The 16,717-nt window shown below is 34.2% G+C and overlaps 2 protein-coding genes across 6 annotated transcripts in view; both read right to left on the reverse strand.

The window, feature by feature from the left end:
* Positions 1–16,717, reverse strand: part of LOC137487670 (uncharacterized) — a 579,101-nt gene that overhangs the window by 194,983 nt on the left and 367,401 nt on the right. The window lies entirely within an intron of this gene.
* Positions 1–16,717, reverse strand: part of ssbp3a (single stranded DNA binding protein 3a) — a 96,430-nt gene that overhangs the window by 22,809 nt on the left and 56,904 nt on the right. For all 3 annotated transcript variants that reach the window (XM_005171143.6, XM_009297791.5, NM_001130643.1), the window contains exon 5: positions 2,557–2,646. In XM_005171143.6, coding sequence (XP_005171200.1) covers positions 2,557–2,646 — 90 coding nt within the window. The remainder of the gene's footprint in view (positions 1–2,556; positions 2,647–16,717) is intronic.

Here is a 16,717-nt window from a genome sequence, read left to right on the forward strand (position 1 = left end):
TGGTTACCCATTTAATACAGATTTTTTTTTTCTTGTTGCCTCACAGCAAGAAGGTCGCTGGTTCGAGCCTCGGCTGGGTTAAAGACATGCACTATAGGTAAATTGGGTAAGATAAATGTCCGTGGTGTATGTGTGTGCAGCTGGAAGGGCATCCGCTAAACTATGCTGGATAAATTGGCGGTTCATTCGGCTGTGGCAACCTCTGATTAATTCATCAATCAAGGGATTAAGTCGAAAAGAAAATGAATGAATGAATGAATGAATATTATAATTTGTATACAAAGCAGTTAATAATCTTGCGCCTCAGTACCTTACAGACTTTAGTCAAAGTCCCTTAAAAATGAGGTGATCAAGCGTTTGCAGTTGCTGGTCCTAAACTCTGGAACACTCTAGCAATTCACACTAGACTTTCCCCCTTCATTTCTGTGTTTAAATCCATTTTGAAGACTTATCTATTTTTCCCGCTTTTAATACTCCTTGATCACTGTTTAATTGCTTTCATTTGTTAAATGTTTCTTTTATATTCGGTTTTCTTCTCAGTCTTTAGTACTCCTATGTACAGCACTTTAGTCACCTTAAAAACAATCAATGTGCTTTAGAAATAAATATTGTATTGAAAAACTACTTCTTTGGAAGTCAATGATTACAGGTCTCCAACTTTCTTCAAATTATTTTAGTTTGTTTTTAATAGAAGAAAAAAACTCTTAAAAGTTTGTATGTGCAATAAAATGATCAAACTACTTCTTTAAAATGAGCCGAGACAACACAATTCTTGAGTTTTTGGGACAACTTAGGTGAGAGCGTGGCACAAAGTAACACTTTTTGGTTTTGGCCAAATAATTAACAAAGTAACAGGGTTAGACAAACCATATTTTTTTACCAATAACACAAAGCCTCTCCTACAAATGAGCACTGAAAGTTTGATCGTCGGACCTATGCTTTCTGTGCATTATTGCCAATGGCCCAGGAGTAAAAATGTTACTATTTTCCCCATCTGTGGGGCAACTTAAAAGTCAGATTTCACACAAATAATTTAAACTCAGTTTAATTTAAATGGAATATTTCCTCAGTACTTAACATAGCATTTTAGTCTACATAGCACAGCATGTTTATTTATTTATTGGATAAAGATGTTTCATTTTATTTGCATTATTATATATTTATTTGCATTATTAGAAATACAATTATTTTTTTCTATTCAGAAATATTTTCTGTTAAAATTTTTTTTTATATAAAAAGTTCTCAACATTACACTCAAAATTCAGCATTTAGTTTATCTGGTGTCCAATCGCGTGTGGCTTCTTTGTAACACTCTGTTACAAATAACACAGCTGTCGTGTTTTCTTCTAAACTGGCTAGCAGACACTGTGTATTTTACATCTTTCAGTTCTATCTTTTAGCCTAGAGGGCGGTAATCACAACAATATAAGATTTTACGTACATATTTTCACAGATTATTAAAAAATAAAAGCATTAACTATAGTAATAAAAAAATACTTTTAGGCTGCAAAAATGGTTTGTCCAGTGTTTCTCATCTAAATTTTGCTAAACCTCTTCAATAGCTGGCAGGAAGACGTCTGCCGACAGTGTGGTGAAAACCTCGGAAGCAAGCCATGGTTAACCCTGAGCAAATACCTTAAACACTGTGTTACATTTTGCCCCATGGTCCCCTAATAGTTTTATGTTTAATTCACTTAAATTTTTAAAAACAATTAAGGTTAACTTAATTCATTTGTGTTGGGACAACATGAAGGAATTGTGTGAAACCCAGCATTTTTAAAATTGTAACAAGGGTGAGTAAATTATGACAAAATCTTTAGTTTTGGTTGAACTATCCCTTTAATGCAGTGATAAAAAAATGACATGAAAGTTTCACAGAGGACCTTTTTTTAATGATTAAGTAGAGAAAAATCTTAATGTACAGATGGTCATCTGTATCACCAATAGAGGGCAACAGGGTTTAAGGAAGCATTGTCCAAATGACCGCAAAGCCACAAATGTTTCAGGTTTTCCTTCATATCCACATGTTTTCAAGACTCGCATAGACCAGTTTCATATTCTCTGGCACTCGGTATCTGAGAATCTGTGCTTTGCAGCATTCCCGCAAAAGCCCTCAGAGGGTCACGACTCCATCTGGCCTGAAAAAGGCTCGTCTCTGAAATGCTTCCTTCCATAAGGTCACTACAAACAATCCTTTCGTCCTTAAACCTTTTCCAAGAACTTATTCAGATATTTTGATGAGTCATTCTCTCAGAAAACTCCCGAGTGATAAAGTGTTAACTCTGCTGCTGAAGGTGCATCACTGACGCATTTAGCGCAGCTCAGCGGGACAACGAGAGGGAGAGGAAAACGCGAATAACCCTGCCTGCCATTAGTGGCTAATGGTCGCAATCAGAGCAGTTCCCTGCAGACGCCAGGTTTGGCAGATGACCAGAGAGTGTGGCATAATGGTTCCTCTGTGAACTAGTGGCACGTGTCTGTGCACCTGAGGATTGCTGGTTAGATGTTGGTTTGTGGAGAAGGGGTTAAAGGGGTTGGGTAGGAGTGGTGACCCACCTGAAAGAATCCGGGAGGTATAGGGCCGCCTGGCATCCCATCACCGGGGGGCAAGTTGCCCAGTACTGGACTTGGTGCTGCAGCTGCGCTCTGAAATCAGAGAAAGAAGATACATATGAACAAAAAGTAGACCACTGCTGAAAAGATTTGGGAAAGACTTAAGATGCACTTCATTTGAATTTAAAGTGACAGTACAGACATTTATAATGTTACTAATTTTGATCTTTCCTCTGGCAATTTCTGATGTTGGAAAGTTCAACATACTACCTTTTACTGATATTTTTACATTGCAAAAATTTTTTTTTTTTTACTAAGAGATTTGTCTTGTTTATAGTCCAAATATCTACAAATTCTAGACAACAAAATATTGTTTTGTTTTTAGAAATAATTAGTCAAACTTAAGTGAGTTTTTCTTTAAACAAGCAAAACAATCTGCCCATGACATAATCTTGTTTTCGCTTTGAAATAAGTATATATTGCTTACCCCATTGGCAGATTAATTAGCTTATTTTAAGGGAGTAAGTTGGAAAAAGTTAACTAAGGCTGCAATTATTTGGGCAAAAAAAAATATATATATATATAAATGGTCTTAAAATATTATTTTGATTTTAACTTAATTGTTTTTCATGTTTAAAATAGTATTTACTCTTGTGTTTAAAGCTTTTGTCATGTTACTTCAATGTCTCAGAGTCATTCAGGAATTATTAAATGCTGGATTATTCATTCATCATTCATTTATTCATTTTCTTTTCGGCGTAGTCCCTTTATTATTCCTGGGTCGCCACAGCGGAATGAACCGCCAACTTATCCAGCATTTGTTTTACGCAGCGGATGACCTTCCAGTTTCAACCCATCTCTGGGAAACATCCATACACACTCATTCACACTCATACACTACGGACAATTAAGCCTAGCCAATTCACCTATAGCGCATGTCTTTGGACTATGGGGGAAACCGGAGCAACCGGAGGAAACCCACACGAACACAGGGAGAACATGCAAACTCCACACATTAACGCTAACTGACCCAGCCAGCGACCTTCTTGCTGTGAGGCGACAGCACTATACCTAATGCGCCACTGCATTACCTAAATGCTGGATTAATGCACAAGAAAGTTTTTATTAAGTTTTTATTTTAATAAAAATTTTGCAAACACATTTTATACCCTTTTAAATATAAATATATTTTGTGCATGGTGTATAAGTGCACATACAGTGCTCAGCATAACTGAGTACACCCCGTTTTAAAAATGAATATTTCTCAGTGAATATAGGCAATGTATTTTGGTGCACTTAAACAAAACAGATTTATTAAACAGATTTATCTATGAAAATAAATAATATTTTGGTCACCAAACATATTTAGAAATTGAAAGATAATACATTTAAATTCAAGCAAAATATTGAAAAAAGTAAACCTACACAAACCTACAGCCTACAAAATTTCAACTAAATTTTTTACTTCTCTTAATTTTTCCTCTTTTTAAATTTGTTTTTAATATTTTTCTGTAACATATAATTTTGGGTGTACTAGTTTTTGGACCATTATCGTAAGTTATTTTGTTAGATAAGCTCCAGATTTGGCTTCAGTACTGACTAATCTAATGTATATGCACAAGTATAATATTGTAGAGCTTTTTATTAATAATATTAATTTAAAAGAGAGATCTGTGAGGCGTGTATTTATATATGCTGTGCACTGTATATTGTTTACCCAGAGTGTTTACGTGGTCATACAGGAAGCAATACAACAAACATTTAGTTTGGGCTGGCTTTTGCTTTACAATGCCCTTGATGGGGGAGTGGGGGAGTGTCTATTGTCTCTTAAGGTGTGAATTATCCACGACCATGGTCACTCACACACAGAGCTGGGAACACCCAAAACAAACTTGACAAAATGTAAATCATTGTAATGTTTTCTTTGAATGATAGCATTTTTTTGTATTACATAATTAAAGTAAAGTAAATATTCTAGCCTACAAGACTGGTTACTCAAAAGTCTTGTTCAGGCCCATTCAGTGTGATTTAAAAAAAAAAAAATTATTTCAGCTGCATTTTTTTCTCCAAAACCTACTAACCACGCATACTTTTTTTTTCTAAAAAAATGCAAGTATGTACATTAATATTTCTCTCATATTACTGTAGCACAATTTTTGCTAAATACAAAAGAAATACATGTTGGCCAATACTATGTAATATATAGCTGAAATAAGCACAAATGTCAGGGCATTTCAAAACATCTAATGGGGCCCCAAAATCACCTTACACCCCTGAGGGTTAAGTTAACAACACTTTGGCTTATTATTCAACAAAGTCTAGTCTAGAAAATGGCTGTTTTTTAAACTCTTGGTTTAGTGTTTTGGTCTTGTTTCTAGTCCAAATATCTCTAAATTCTAAAATTAAGAAGCACTTTCTACACAATGCTTATTGATTTAAGACTTTTTAGATATCTGGACTAGATACAAGACCAAAACACTAAGTAAGAAAAGCATTTCTTGCCATATAGTTAGTCATGTAAATCAGGGGTTCCCAAAATTTTCAGCCTGTGGCTCCCAAAATCTCAAAGCCAGTGACTCACAAGTCGCAACCCCCACATTTCTTGGAGGTAGTTATAAATATACAAACATTATGCACATAACAATAGGCCTATGTAAACAAGAGCACATTGACAACACAAAAAAAGTGCAACAGTCTAACAATCATTTAATTTTATAGTCATTTTTTTATTTGTTTAATTTAATATTAACCTCACCTAAAGAGACTGGTGGACATAATGTTTTCAGCACAAGTCTGTTTTTATCTTATTTTTGAAGACCCACATTGATAAATATTGTTATGATAGCTGTTTTGACATTAAGTTATGATTGAATTGCCTCTTGTTACAGTTATGAAATAGTTCAATAACAAGCAGGAAATGTTCATGGGCAATGAAAGGACCACACTGAAATGTTCTATACTGACAAATTTTGGGAAAAAAGCAGCCATTGACTTCCAGACTATTTTTTTGTTCCTATAATTGGAGTCATCGGCTGCTTTTTTCAACATTCTTCAGAATATCTTTTCTGATACTGTTCGTTTCTGTTCAACTGAAGAAAAGAAATCATAAAATTTTAGAACCACTTGAGTGTGAGTATACGTTTTATTCATTTGATTTGTTTATTTATCAGGAGCAGTGTACATTAATGGTACCTCAAAAGTACTTTTTAGGTACATGTGGGTACTAATATATACTCAATTATATATTTCAACTAAACCTGACGAGAAGTCTGAACTATCTAAACTAACTGAGTGTATCAAAGACATTAAAAACTGATGAACAACAATTTTCTTCTCTTAAACTCAGACAAAACAGAATTATTACTTATTGGGCCTAAATCTTGTACACAGCAGATCTCGCAACTCAATTTACAATTAAAGGGATACAAAGTTAGCGTTAGCTCTACTATAAAAGATCTGGGTATCATATTAGACAGCAATCTAACTTTTGAAAACCATATATCCCATGTCACAAAAACATGGGATATTAACAAACTTCAATTAGTACAAAATACAGCAGCCAGAGTTCTTACCAGGTCTAGAAAATATGATCATATCACCCCAATTTTATCCTCCTTACACTGGCTGCCTGTTAAGTTTCGTATTGAATTTAAAATATTACTTCTCACCTATAAAGCTCTAAATAACCCAGCTCCTGTTTATCTAACCAACCTTCTGTCTCGCTACAATCCAACTCGCTCTTTAAGATCTCAAAACTCAGGGCTTCTGGTAGTACCTACTAGAAAAGAAAAATCAAGTAAAGGAGGTCGAGCCTTCTCCTTTATGGTTCCTACACTCTGGAATAGCCTTCCTGATAACGTCCGAGGCTCAGACACACTCTCCCAGTTCAAAACTAAATTAAAGACCTATCTGTTTAGTAAAGCATACACTCAATGCATCACCTAGCGGGTTCCAAGCAGGCTTCTGCATCTTGCTTATATACAGTATGAACAGCAGCTACGCTAATTATTCTCATTATTCTCTATTTTCACCTGGGGATACTCATCCCGAGGTCCTCAGATTATGCAGAGTCACTGATTGGATCCAAAACCAGCGACGAGATAATCCCAAGGTTTCCATATCCGGGACCAGGCCATATCCTGAGGTGCTGCTGCGCTGATGGTCATGGGGAGTGGAGAACAAGAGTCTGATTCCAGCGACGCTCCAGGGACAGACGAGTCTTCGCTGAGGCCAGCTTCCAGCCTCCACCGCGGTGACTGAAGCTCTGCACAAGACTTTTGGCCAGCGGAGAAATTAAAATGGTCGTGCCCAACTGAGTCTGGTTCTCTCAAGGTTTTTTTTCTTCACTCCTATCAGGTGAAGTTTTTTTTCCCTCTCCGCTGTCGCCACTGGCTCGCATGGTTCAGGATTGGTAGAGCTACGCATCGATGAATTTGCTCTTCAGTGTTTGAACTCTCAGTAATGATTTTAAATCACACTGAACTGAGCTAAGCTGAACTGAACTGAACTTAAACGCTAAAAACTGAACTACCCTGATCCAGTTACTATGACCATTTATGTGAAGCTGCTTTGACACAATCTGCATTGTAAAAGCGCTATACAAATAAAGTTGAATTGAATTGAATTAATATGCACCTCTAAGGTAACCCTGTGGACTATTTGGGTACAAATATGTATCTTTTAAAAAGGTACTGCCCCAGCGACAGCTCCTGTACCTTTATTTTTAAGAGTGTAGATCTTAATAATCAAATGTATATAAACAAAATGAATTAAAAACACCAACATTATGTAATGGAGATAAAAATAAACTAAAAAAATATTTCACATCAGTGCCGGTGTGGTGAGAAATCGGGTCCCCCCTGCAATCGAGTCCGCTTAGGACCCCAATGGATAGTCTGCGTTGAATGCCTGATCAAAAACTATTGTACTTCTCCACATTACAATCATATTTGGTGCTTTTTATAGTCTATTCTCAGTCTTGACATTTTAACAGCACTAACAATATCAGTAACATTATCGGTAAGTGCAGGTTAAAGATATGCATAGTTAAAATAATTGAAACGTTTGTAAACATTAAATGATGTCTTTTTAATGTTATAATGTATTTATACGTAACATTATGTTTAAATAAGAAGTGGTAGCACGTCGTAGTTTTTCAAAAATCAGTATACAAAATATTTAAACGAGATTTCACTGCATTTATATATATATATATATATATATATATATATATATATATATATATATATATATATATATATATATAAATATATATCTATATATATAAATATAAATATATATCTATATATATATATATATATAAATATATAAATATCATAATATCATATCATATAAATATCATTATATAAATATATAAGGATCATGCCCAACATATGTGGTTATTTTCTGTTTAAATCTCCTTTGATTATATGGTATATATGGTGTATATATCTATATATATATATCTATATATATCTATATATACATATATATATATATGACAAGTGCTTTGTCGGTGTCTTTGCTCTGTGGAGTCGCGCAGGTAGTGTCGATGGCGAAGGTAGAGTCGATGGTCTTTACACTCGTCGGTCTTCACACGAGGCGGTCTTCACACGAGGCTACCGCGACCGCTGCCGCGGTGAAACTAGTTGCTTATATAACCCCAAAGCACTAGTTGATTGAATTCAGCTGGACATGCCTCGAGAGTCAAAACAAGGGCCGAAACTGTCTGCGTTCGCTACACAAGCTCTTATAGTAACCAAGGAAACAGTGGCTAAACACTTCTAGTATTATACACAACTGAAAGCAAGTTTAAATGTCCTACAACTTTACACAAACAGCTGAAAACAAGTCCTCAAACCATACACAACAACTGAAACAAATCTTAAATGTACTTACAGGCTGCTGGTCTCGATGGTAAAGTGCTTCTCCTGCCGACTAAAGCTAGCGTGCTCACTATATAGTGTTTACCTGGCGTTTGGACACGCCTCCCGAGTCAAAACAAGGGCCGAAACTGCGGCGGACGACGCGAAACCGTCTGCATTCGCTACACAAGCTCTTATAGTAACCAATTGTTGTTGTGGTACAACACAACTATAGTAGCAAACAAATTATTCAATAGGCTTCAGTTTTCTATGCTATAATCACAATACAGCACAGTTTACACTAACATTACAGTATTTATTACAGTTTGCAACAGTATTCTGTAGCATTCATGAACAAAGAGTTGTACACTAAACACTTTAATATGTGGTTTAAAAACATGTTTATTATAAATTACTATAGTTTTTCCATCATGTTATACAATATATCTACTAAAGATATTACGTACTGTATTGTAAAATAATCATATGAACATTTTCATATTACTATTATTACATCACAATAATAATAATATTGAAATAATTTAAAAACTAAATAAATACGCTGTAAAACCCAAAAAGTTAAGGTAACTCAAAACTATTTGAGGAAACCGATTGCAACAAGTACTGTGAACTTAATCTATTTGAGTAAATTAAGCAATTTGAGCAAAGAAAACCCGATAAATGAAGAGAACTCAAACCAACTGATACTGTAAAACCCAATATGTAAAAGCAACTCAAACCGCTTGAGTAAACCAATTGCTGAAAACCATTTTGAGTTACACCATTAAACCATTAAATGAGTTAAACTACACTCATTTAATTTGATAAAGTTGACTTTTGAGTTTTACAGTGTATAAATTTACACACATTTACACAGGTAAAGCAGATTCCGTGTAGGCCTTGTTATATCACGGGTCTAATTCAAATGTATAACTAAGCTGATATCAACAAGTCACAGCATGATCTAAGAATTCCCCTATAATCTGATTACACTACCAAAAATGTGAATATAACTACACTGTAAAACCCAACAGTCAACTTTATCAAATGAAATGAGTGTAGCTAACTCAAAATTTACTGAAAGTTAATTGTACTTGTTAAAAAACGAGTTCTGAACTCAGTGTTGAAGGTAAGGAATTAATTAAATACTGCATTGCTTCAACTTAAATAGAGTGAGTTCACAGTATATAGATTAGCTTTTTAACTCAAATGATTTGTAGCAGTCGGTTTCCTCAAACGGTTTGAGTTGCTTTAACTTTTTGGGCTTTACAGTGTGTGTATATTTACTTCTTACACTGCAGTTTGGCTTTAGAAAGATTATTTAAAAAATTATTTTGTTCAGCAAAATTGCATCAAACGGACCAATAAAGCCATTTATAATGTTGCAAAAGGTGTCTGTCAAATAATCACTGCTCAACTTATTATATACAGTACAGTGCTCAGCATATTCGAGTACACAAATCTCTCATTTAAATTGATATTTTCTATAGGATGCTTTGCAATATTATATTCGTGCATATACATTAGTAATGAAGTAATGAAGCCAAATCTGTAGCTTTTCTAACAAAACAACTAACAATAGTTAGGGTTGGGTCGAAAGACTATACCATTGTCCATCGCCGAAAAATACACACTTAGGCCGCATTTACACTAATATGTCTTGACATTTGAGGACAAAAACGATCCATGCCCCCACTGGCGTTACATCTAGCATTTCTGAACAGCCCTCCTTCCACACTATACTGCTGAAAACGCACATCACGTGACCAAACAAACAAATACACACATACTCTGTCAATACGCTGCAGCATATGCACACATCTGAGCTCCAGCAGTCAGAGGGTGCTTTAAGCACAAAAACCCAGAGAGCAGGGAACATCGGACAGTTTATCAAGGATGTACCGCTGGATCGCTTCTCACTATAGTTAATAAACTCGATTTTTAATTAATCTTGACTCTATCTAACAACTTTTTGGTCTTTTGAATCTATCAGGTAACACTATCAGTACACTGCTTTAATCTCTCGTTACATGCTTGTACTTAGTAATTTTGGGGAAAACCTCAGATACTGTTGGTTGGTTGCTGTTGGTTGTGCACCATTTTTACCAACCAAGTTTGTCAATGCCATTATAACACAACACATCACTCTGCATATTCATGCCAGAATCCTGTGGAAAAAGTGATCGACACATGCACTGAAAAAATTATTCAAAGATGATTCCTTGGATTTACTCAATTTTATTATGTTAAGTGGTTGTAAACAATTTAATTGTGTTGAATTTAAACAAACACATTAAGTTGAACATTATTCAATTTAATTTGATTGTTTAAATTCAACACAAATAAATTGTTTGCAACAGTTCTGCATGCAACACTTTTTTCAGTGTGGTCATGTGTGTAACTTATCTTTATTTATTTATGATTTAGTTATGGGTAAAACAAAGACCGTGCAGGTCACAGGCCAGGTAGTTAAAACGGTAGACTACAAATAATATGTTATGAATTAATTAATTATTTATAAATATTTAATTCAATGACAATGCCATCATCCATTGCGATATTTCACATTAGACATTGTACGATACCAAATTGGTCAACATCGCCCAACCCTAAAAATAATGGTTTAAAAATTGATATGTTAGGTTTAAATAAAATTTTCAAAAATAGCAAAAAATCAAGAGAAACATAAACAATAGGGATGTAACGGTATTGTAAATACCGTCATACCGCAATATAAATTTTTTTCGATATTACCGAAGTCGCATGACTCGGTAAAACTATAGGTCTTCTGAGAAAATTTGCTCAGGCGAATGAAGCGAACGGGAGGTAGCTGAAACTTCATTTCCCATCAGCCCCGGCGTGGCCATAATCCTTTGCGGTCTGTTGTCGCTACAGAACCAGTAATGCGGAAATGGAGTGTGCTGCTAGTAGCGGAGATGAAAAAAAGATGGAAATGATCGAACCTAAAGCGGGTGTTGTCGCCGCGCGCGTGCTGAATAGCGGTGCTGTCGCGCGCGTTCTGATCAGCTGTGTTGTGGCGCGCGTATTGTAAAGCGCCGAGAGAGGTGTTGTCGCGCGCCTACTGAAGGGCGGGACGGAGGGTGTGTCGCGTCGCGGGGGCACTTTTGATCGTTTTGGAAGGGCATTTTCTATCCAAGACTAAAAAGGGCATGTGCACTGCACAGGTTGAGCCCTATGTTTGCACGTGCCTGCAAGTTGGGGAATACGACTAATAACAGTCATGGGGACTGCAGAAACACAGCACACTGTTCAGATTGATGCAGACATTGACTTGTACCGCAAAGAGACCTCTATCTCACTCATGGTTTGTCTTCTCAAGTGGGGGAAAGACAAGGCACAACGTTACCCCACTGCTGTCAACATGGGCCAAGTCATATCTCTCTTGTCCCAGAATCCTCAGTCCCAAATGAGAGGGTTTTTTTCTGTTGCAGGGGACATTGTAAATACCCAGAGATACCAGCTTTTACCAGATTATAGTTATATGATAATTTTCCTTTAAACCCATCTCTATCTAAGTGAGTGATTAAATGTTAAATGTGATGAGTTTTTAACAATACTAAATTGAAACTTTATTTTTTTACATGGTTTAATAATTTTTTGTTATTAAAATTGAAGTTCCTGTTTCAAAGCTAACAGATAGATGGCTAATTTGTATGTCATTGACACTTTTGGCACTTTTTTGGAGTATTTTCAAAAGTTTTTTTTTCCTGTAAATGATTCAATAAATACCGTACCGTGACATTCATACCGAGGTATTACCGTACCGTGAAATTCTGATACCGTTACATCCCTAATAAACAATAAATACAATTTTGTTGAAATGTTGTAGTTTGTAAAATTTGTTTTTGCAATATTTTGCAGGAATTTAAATGTATTAACTTTCAATTTCTAAAGATGTCCTGTGACTAAAATATTAGTTTATTAAATATATCTGTTTAATAAATCTGTTTTGTTCAAATACACCCATATATATATATATATATATATATATATATATATATATATATATATATATATATATATATATATATATATATATATATGTATATATATATATATATATATATATATATATATATATATATATATATATATATATGTATATATATATATATATATATATATATATATATATATATATATATATATATATATGTATATATATATATATATATATGTATATATATGTATATATATATATATATATGTATATATATATATATATATATATATATATATATATATATATATATACATATATATATATATATGTATATATATATATATGTATATATATATATATGTATATATATATATATGTATATATATATATATATATATATATATATATGTATATATATATATATATATATATATATATATATATATATATATATATATATATATATATATATATATATATATATACATATACATATATATATACATATACATATATATATATATATATATATATATATATATATATATACATATATATACATATATATACACACACAGTTGAAGTCAGAATTATTAGCCCCCCTGAATTATTAGCGCCCCTGTTTATTTTTTCCCCCAATTTCTGTTTAATGGAGAAAAGATTGTTTCAGCACGTTTCAAAGCATAATAGTTTTAAAAACTTATTTCTAATAACTGATTTATTTTATCTTTGCCATGATGACAGTAGATAATATTTTACTTGATATTTTTTAAGACACTTCTATACAGCTTAAAGTGACATTTAAAGGCTTAACTAGGTTAAAAGGGTAAACTAGGCAGGTTAGGGTTATTAGTCAAGTTATTGTATAATGATAGTTTGTTCTGTAGATTATCGAAAAAAAATTAGCTTAAAGGGGCTAATAATTTTGTCCCAAATTAAAAAAAAATCAAATAATAACTGCTTTTATTCTAGCCAAAATAAAACAAATAAGACTTTCTCCAGAAGAAAAAATATTATCAGACATGCTGTGAAAATTTCATTGCTCTGTTGAACATCATTTGGGAAATATTTAAAAAAGAAAATCAAAATCAAAAGGGGGCTATTAATTCTGTATTCAACTGTATATATTCACTGAGAAATGGATAAAAATATTTAGGTGTGTATTAATTTGTGTATTCATTTATGCTGAGCACTGTATTTCAAAGAATTCTGAGGAAAATACGTAAGTGAAAAGTATGCTTGTTTTCAACTGATAATAGTAATGACTGTTTTTGTGAGCACTAAATCGCCATATTATACTGATTTCTAAGAGTTCTTGTTGTTCAATATTTCAATATCTGAATGTTCTTCTAAATCCAAATTCTAAATTTCACTTAAACGTAAAATAAAACAGAGCTTGGTCATTTGTGAATCAGAAAACTGGGCTTTATGTCAATAGTCAAACGTTCCGTTGCGTGAGACTTCAGCAGGATCTATCAAACAGATCTGCATTAATGCGGCATTAACATCAGTCTCTCGCGGAGGGAACTGGAGGAACAGCTGGTCAAGTTCAATCTCCAGTGCTTTTACTATAGCGGCTCGGGGTCGGCGGGGTGAAAGCTGATTACAACAAGGTCAGGACTTAAGAGACTTAAGACAGGTGAGGCGAAATCTTACACAGAAATCCCTCTAAGCAGATCATCTTGATACTGCAGCTCCGATTGGACAGGGGAGATAATGCTGAAACCCTTCACAACAACAAACTCACATCGAATTATCCATGCTGGACGGACACTGAGCTTCATAACACACTGCTGCATCAAGCCTTATAATGATACAATATCTGAATAGGGTCTACAAAGCCAAATTTTTTGATTTTAAAATACTTTTTAAGAGCATTATGAAGTGAAATTATAAAAATTTTTTTCACTCTTTTAACCTAATTTGTCATTTTGATATTGGTATTGATAATAGGGGAAAAACTCGATGTGAATTAGCAAAAAGTTATAACTGTACCATTACAGAATTAATAAAAACACACTGTAAAAAAAAAAAAAATAAAAGATTTGAGATTTAAAAACCTGGCAGCTGTACTGGAATGTTTCTATAAATATAATGTTATAACCGTTCCAATTGCATTTTGGATAATCAGCATTTCAAAAACAACTTATCAATCATTATTTTTCCAAGATACTCCATGAAAGTAGATTACAATAATTTTCAGCGAAAGCCTTTTTTTCTCTTAGGAAGATCCTCAGAGAGTCTAAAGAACAGGTAGACTGTGGATCAACAGCTATCTCTCTAAATCCTCACTGGGACTCTCTAAACACTTACACGTTTTGCTCGAGCATCAGTTTATCAACACTTCACAATCCTCCCAGACCCTTGAATTAGGCCAGAGGGACATAATTTAGGGCATTTCCTCCTAGCCGTCCAAACTAATCTCCTTTGTGAACGCTGTTGTTCTCTCCGTGGCCAAATACCGCAAACAGAGATTAACAGATTAACAAACTCCACAAGTGTGGAGACATAAAAAGGCATCGGTTTGGACAAGTGATGGATCTGTAGATCAATAGCCAAATCCAGCGGGGACAAACACGAGACAGAGAGTCTGATGAAGGGAAGCACATTTATTTTTTAAAGACTGAAAACTCAATATTTAACCACAATCAAGTTGTAGAGAAAACTGACAAAAGGAAAGGTACGAGAGAGAGAGAGAGAGAAAGAGAACTGTCTACACATTTACTGAGATTAATATTTAATATCTTTACTACTACCATAAAATCTGATCCATATTAGCTGGGTTTCCAACCTAAGGTGAAGAGAATCTTTTCAAAGTTGGCAGAAAAAGAAATAATCCTAAACATAGTTTAGGTGCGTTTCCATCAAGTTGTTAGAACAGCTGAATGTAGTATTGGTAACCTAGTAACCAGCAGTAAACAAGGCAAGCAAATGAAGACAGCTGATTAGTCATGTGGGTGTAATGTTTGCTTCTTCAGAGTATTCAGCAGATGGATTTCCATCTAGGGCTGGGCGATAAAAATGGTATCGGTATTTATTGACCTTACACCATTCTCACTAACGATAAAAAAAAAGGTTAGTATGAAGTTTTGATATGAAGCGCTATAGTTTTATTAAAAGTTGGCAGCTGAGCGCGTGGCTTTGAAGGAATGCCAATAAAATTGGGGTGTACGTTTGTCATTTCCAATGGAGCCACGTGACTTGTGGTGTAAATAGAGTGTAAGGTTGTTAAACATTTGAAGTTCTAAAGCAGCTGTTTTCTTGAAAAAGACGTGATAGTGTCATTAGAAACTGAATGAAACTGAAAAAAAATAAAGATCCTCACCTGAGTAAATATCTTTTTTTTCAGTTTCAAGAAAACAGCTGCTTTAGAATGTTCAAATGTTCAACAACCTTGCAGTTTTATATGTCTTAATAAAAAAGAAAAAAAAAAAAAAAAGATATCAACTTAGGTGATGTTCGATCACGGGTCTAAAGGTATGGTAACCCATTGTGCTGACCACTGGACCACAATGGCGCTGCAATACTGGCGTGGCCGGAATGATACTTATGATTACCCTGCAGGACACATGTTGCTCATGGGGCTGCGAGACAATAAATAAGAAGAGCGGAGCTGCGGCAAAATAATGGATAAAAAGAGTGAGGAAGGATATGGTCAAATAAATAAATAAATTTTACAAAAAGTGCGACTGCTGCTTTCTCCGTTCGCCATGCTGGAGAGGAACAGTCTGCATAAAAGAAGCGCAGAGTTGGTTTTATTGAATACAGCTCTCATCTGATTGGCTGAAAGGTTCAAGTAGTCCTGACTCTGGCAGGAAAGTCTCAAAGATACACACACACGTATCCAGGGGGTGTCGTACGTGAAAGAGGATTTGCACATTCTCATTCAGGATGAACTCGCAAGTTTTGCAAATGGTGTTTTGCATTTGTGAAACGTATTTTATGAAAATGTATTTTTATTTTGTGCATGTGAAATTTTTTTGTGAATATAAATAAATATTTTACGCACGTGAATTTGGTTTTATGCACGTGAATTTGGCTACGCATGTGTACATCGTGTCTTTTGCGTTAATTTCTTTTGAGACTAATCTGATTCCATAAAGATGGCTCAACAAAGGATGTGACTACTTATGTAAATATAATTGTTTTCTCATTTGATATTTTTAATATATTTACAAACATTTTAAACATACATTGTCACATATTCATTATAGTTTACTGTTTGGGGTATGGGGTACTTGATTTGATACTTTTTGAATTACAGCTGTCAGCCTGTCATAACAAAATGTGTCAAATTAAAGAGCTGCGAGTAATTTCCGAATGCACTGCAAAGGGA

Source organism: Danio rerio, chromosome 2 (genome assembly GCF_049306965.1).
Source record: "Danio rerio strain Tuebingen ecotype United States chromosome 2, GRCz12tu, whole genome shotgun sequence".
NCBI lineage: Eukaryota > Metazoa > Chordata > Actinopteri > Cypriniformes > Danionidae > Danio > Danio rerio.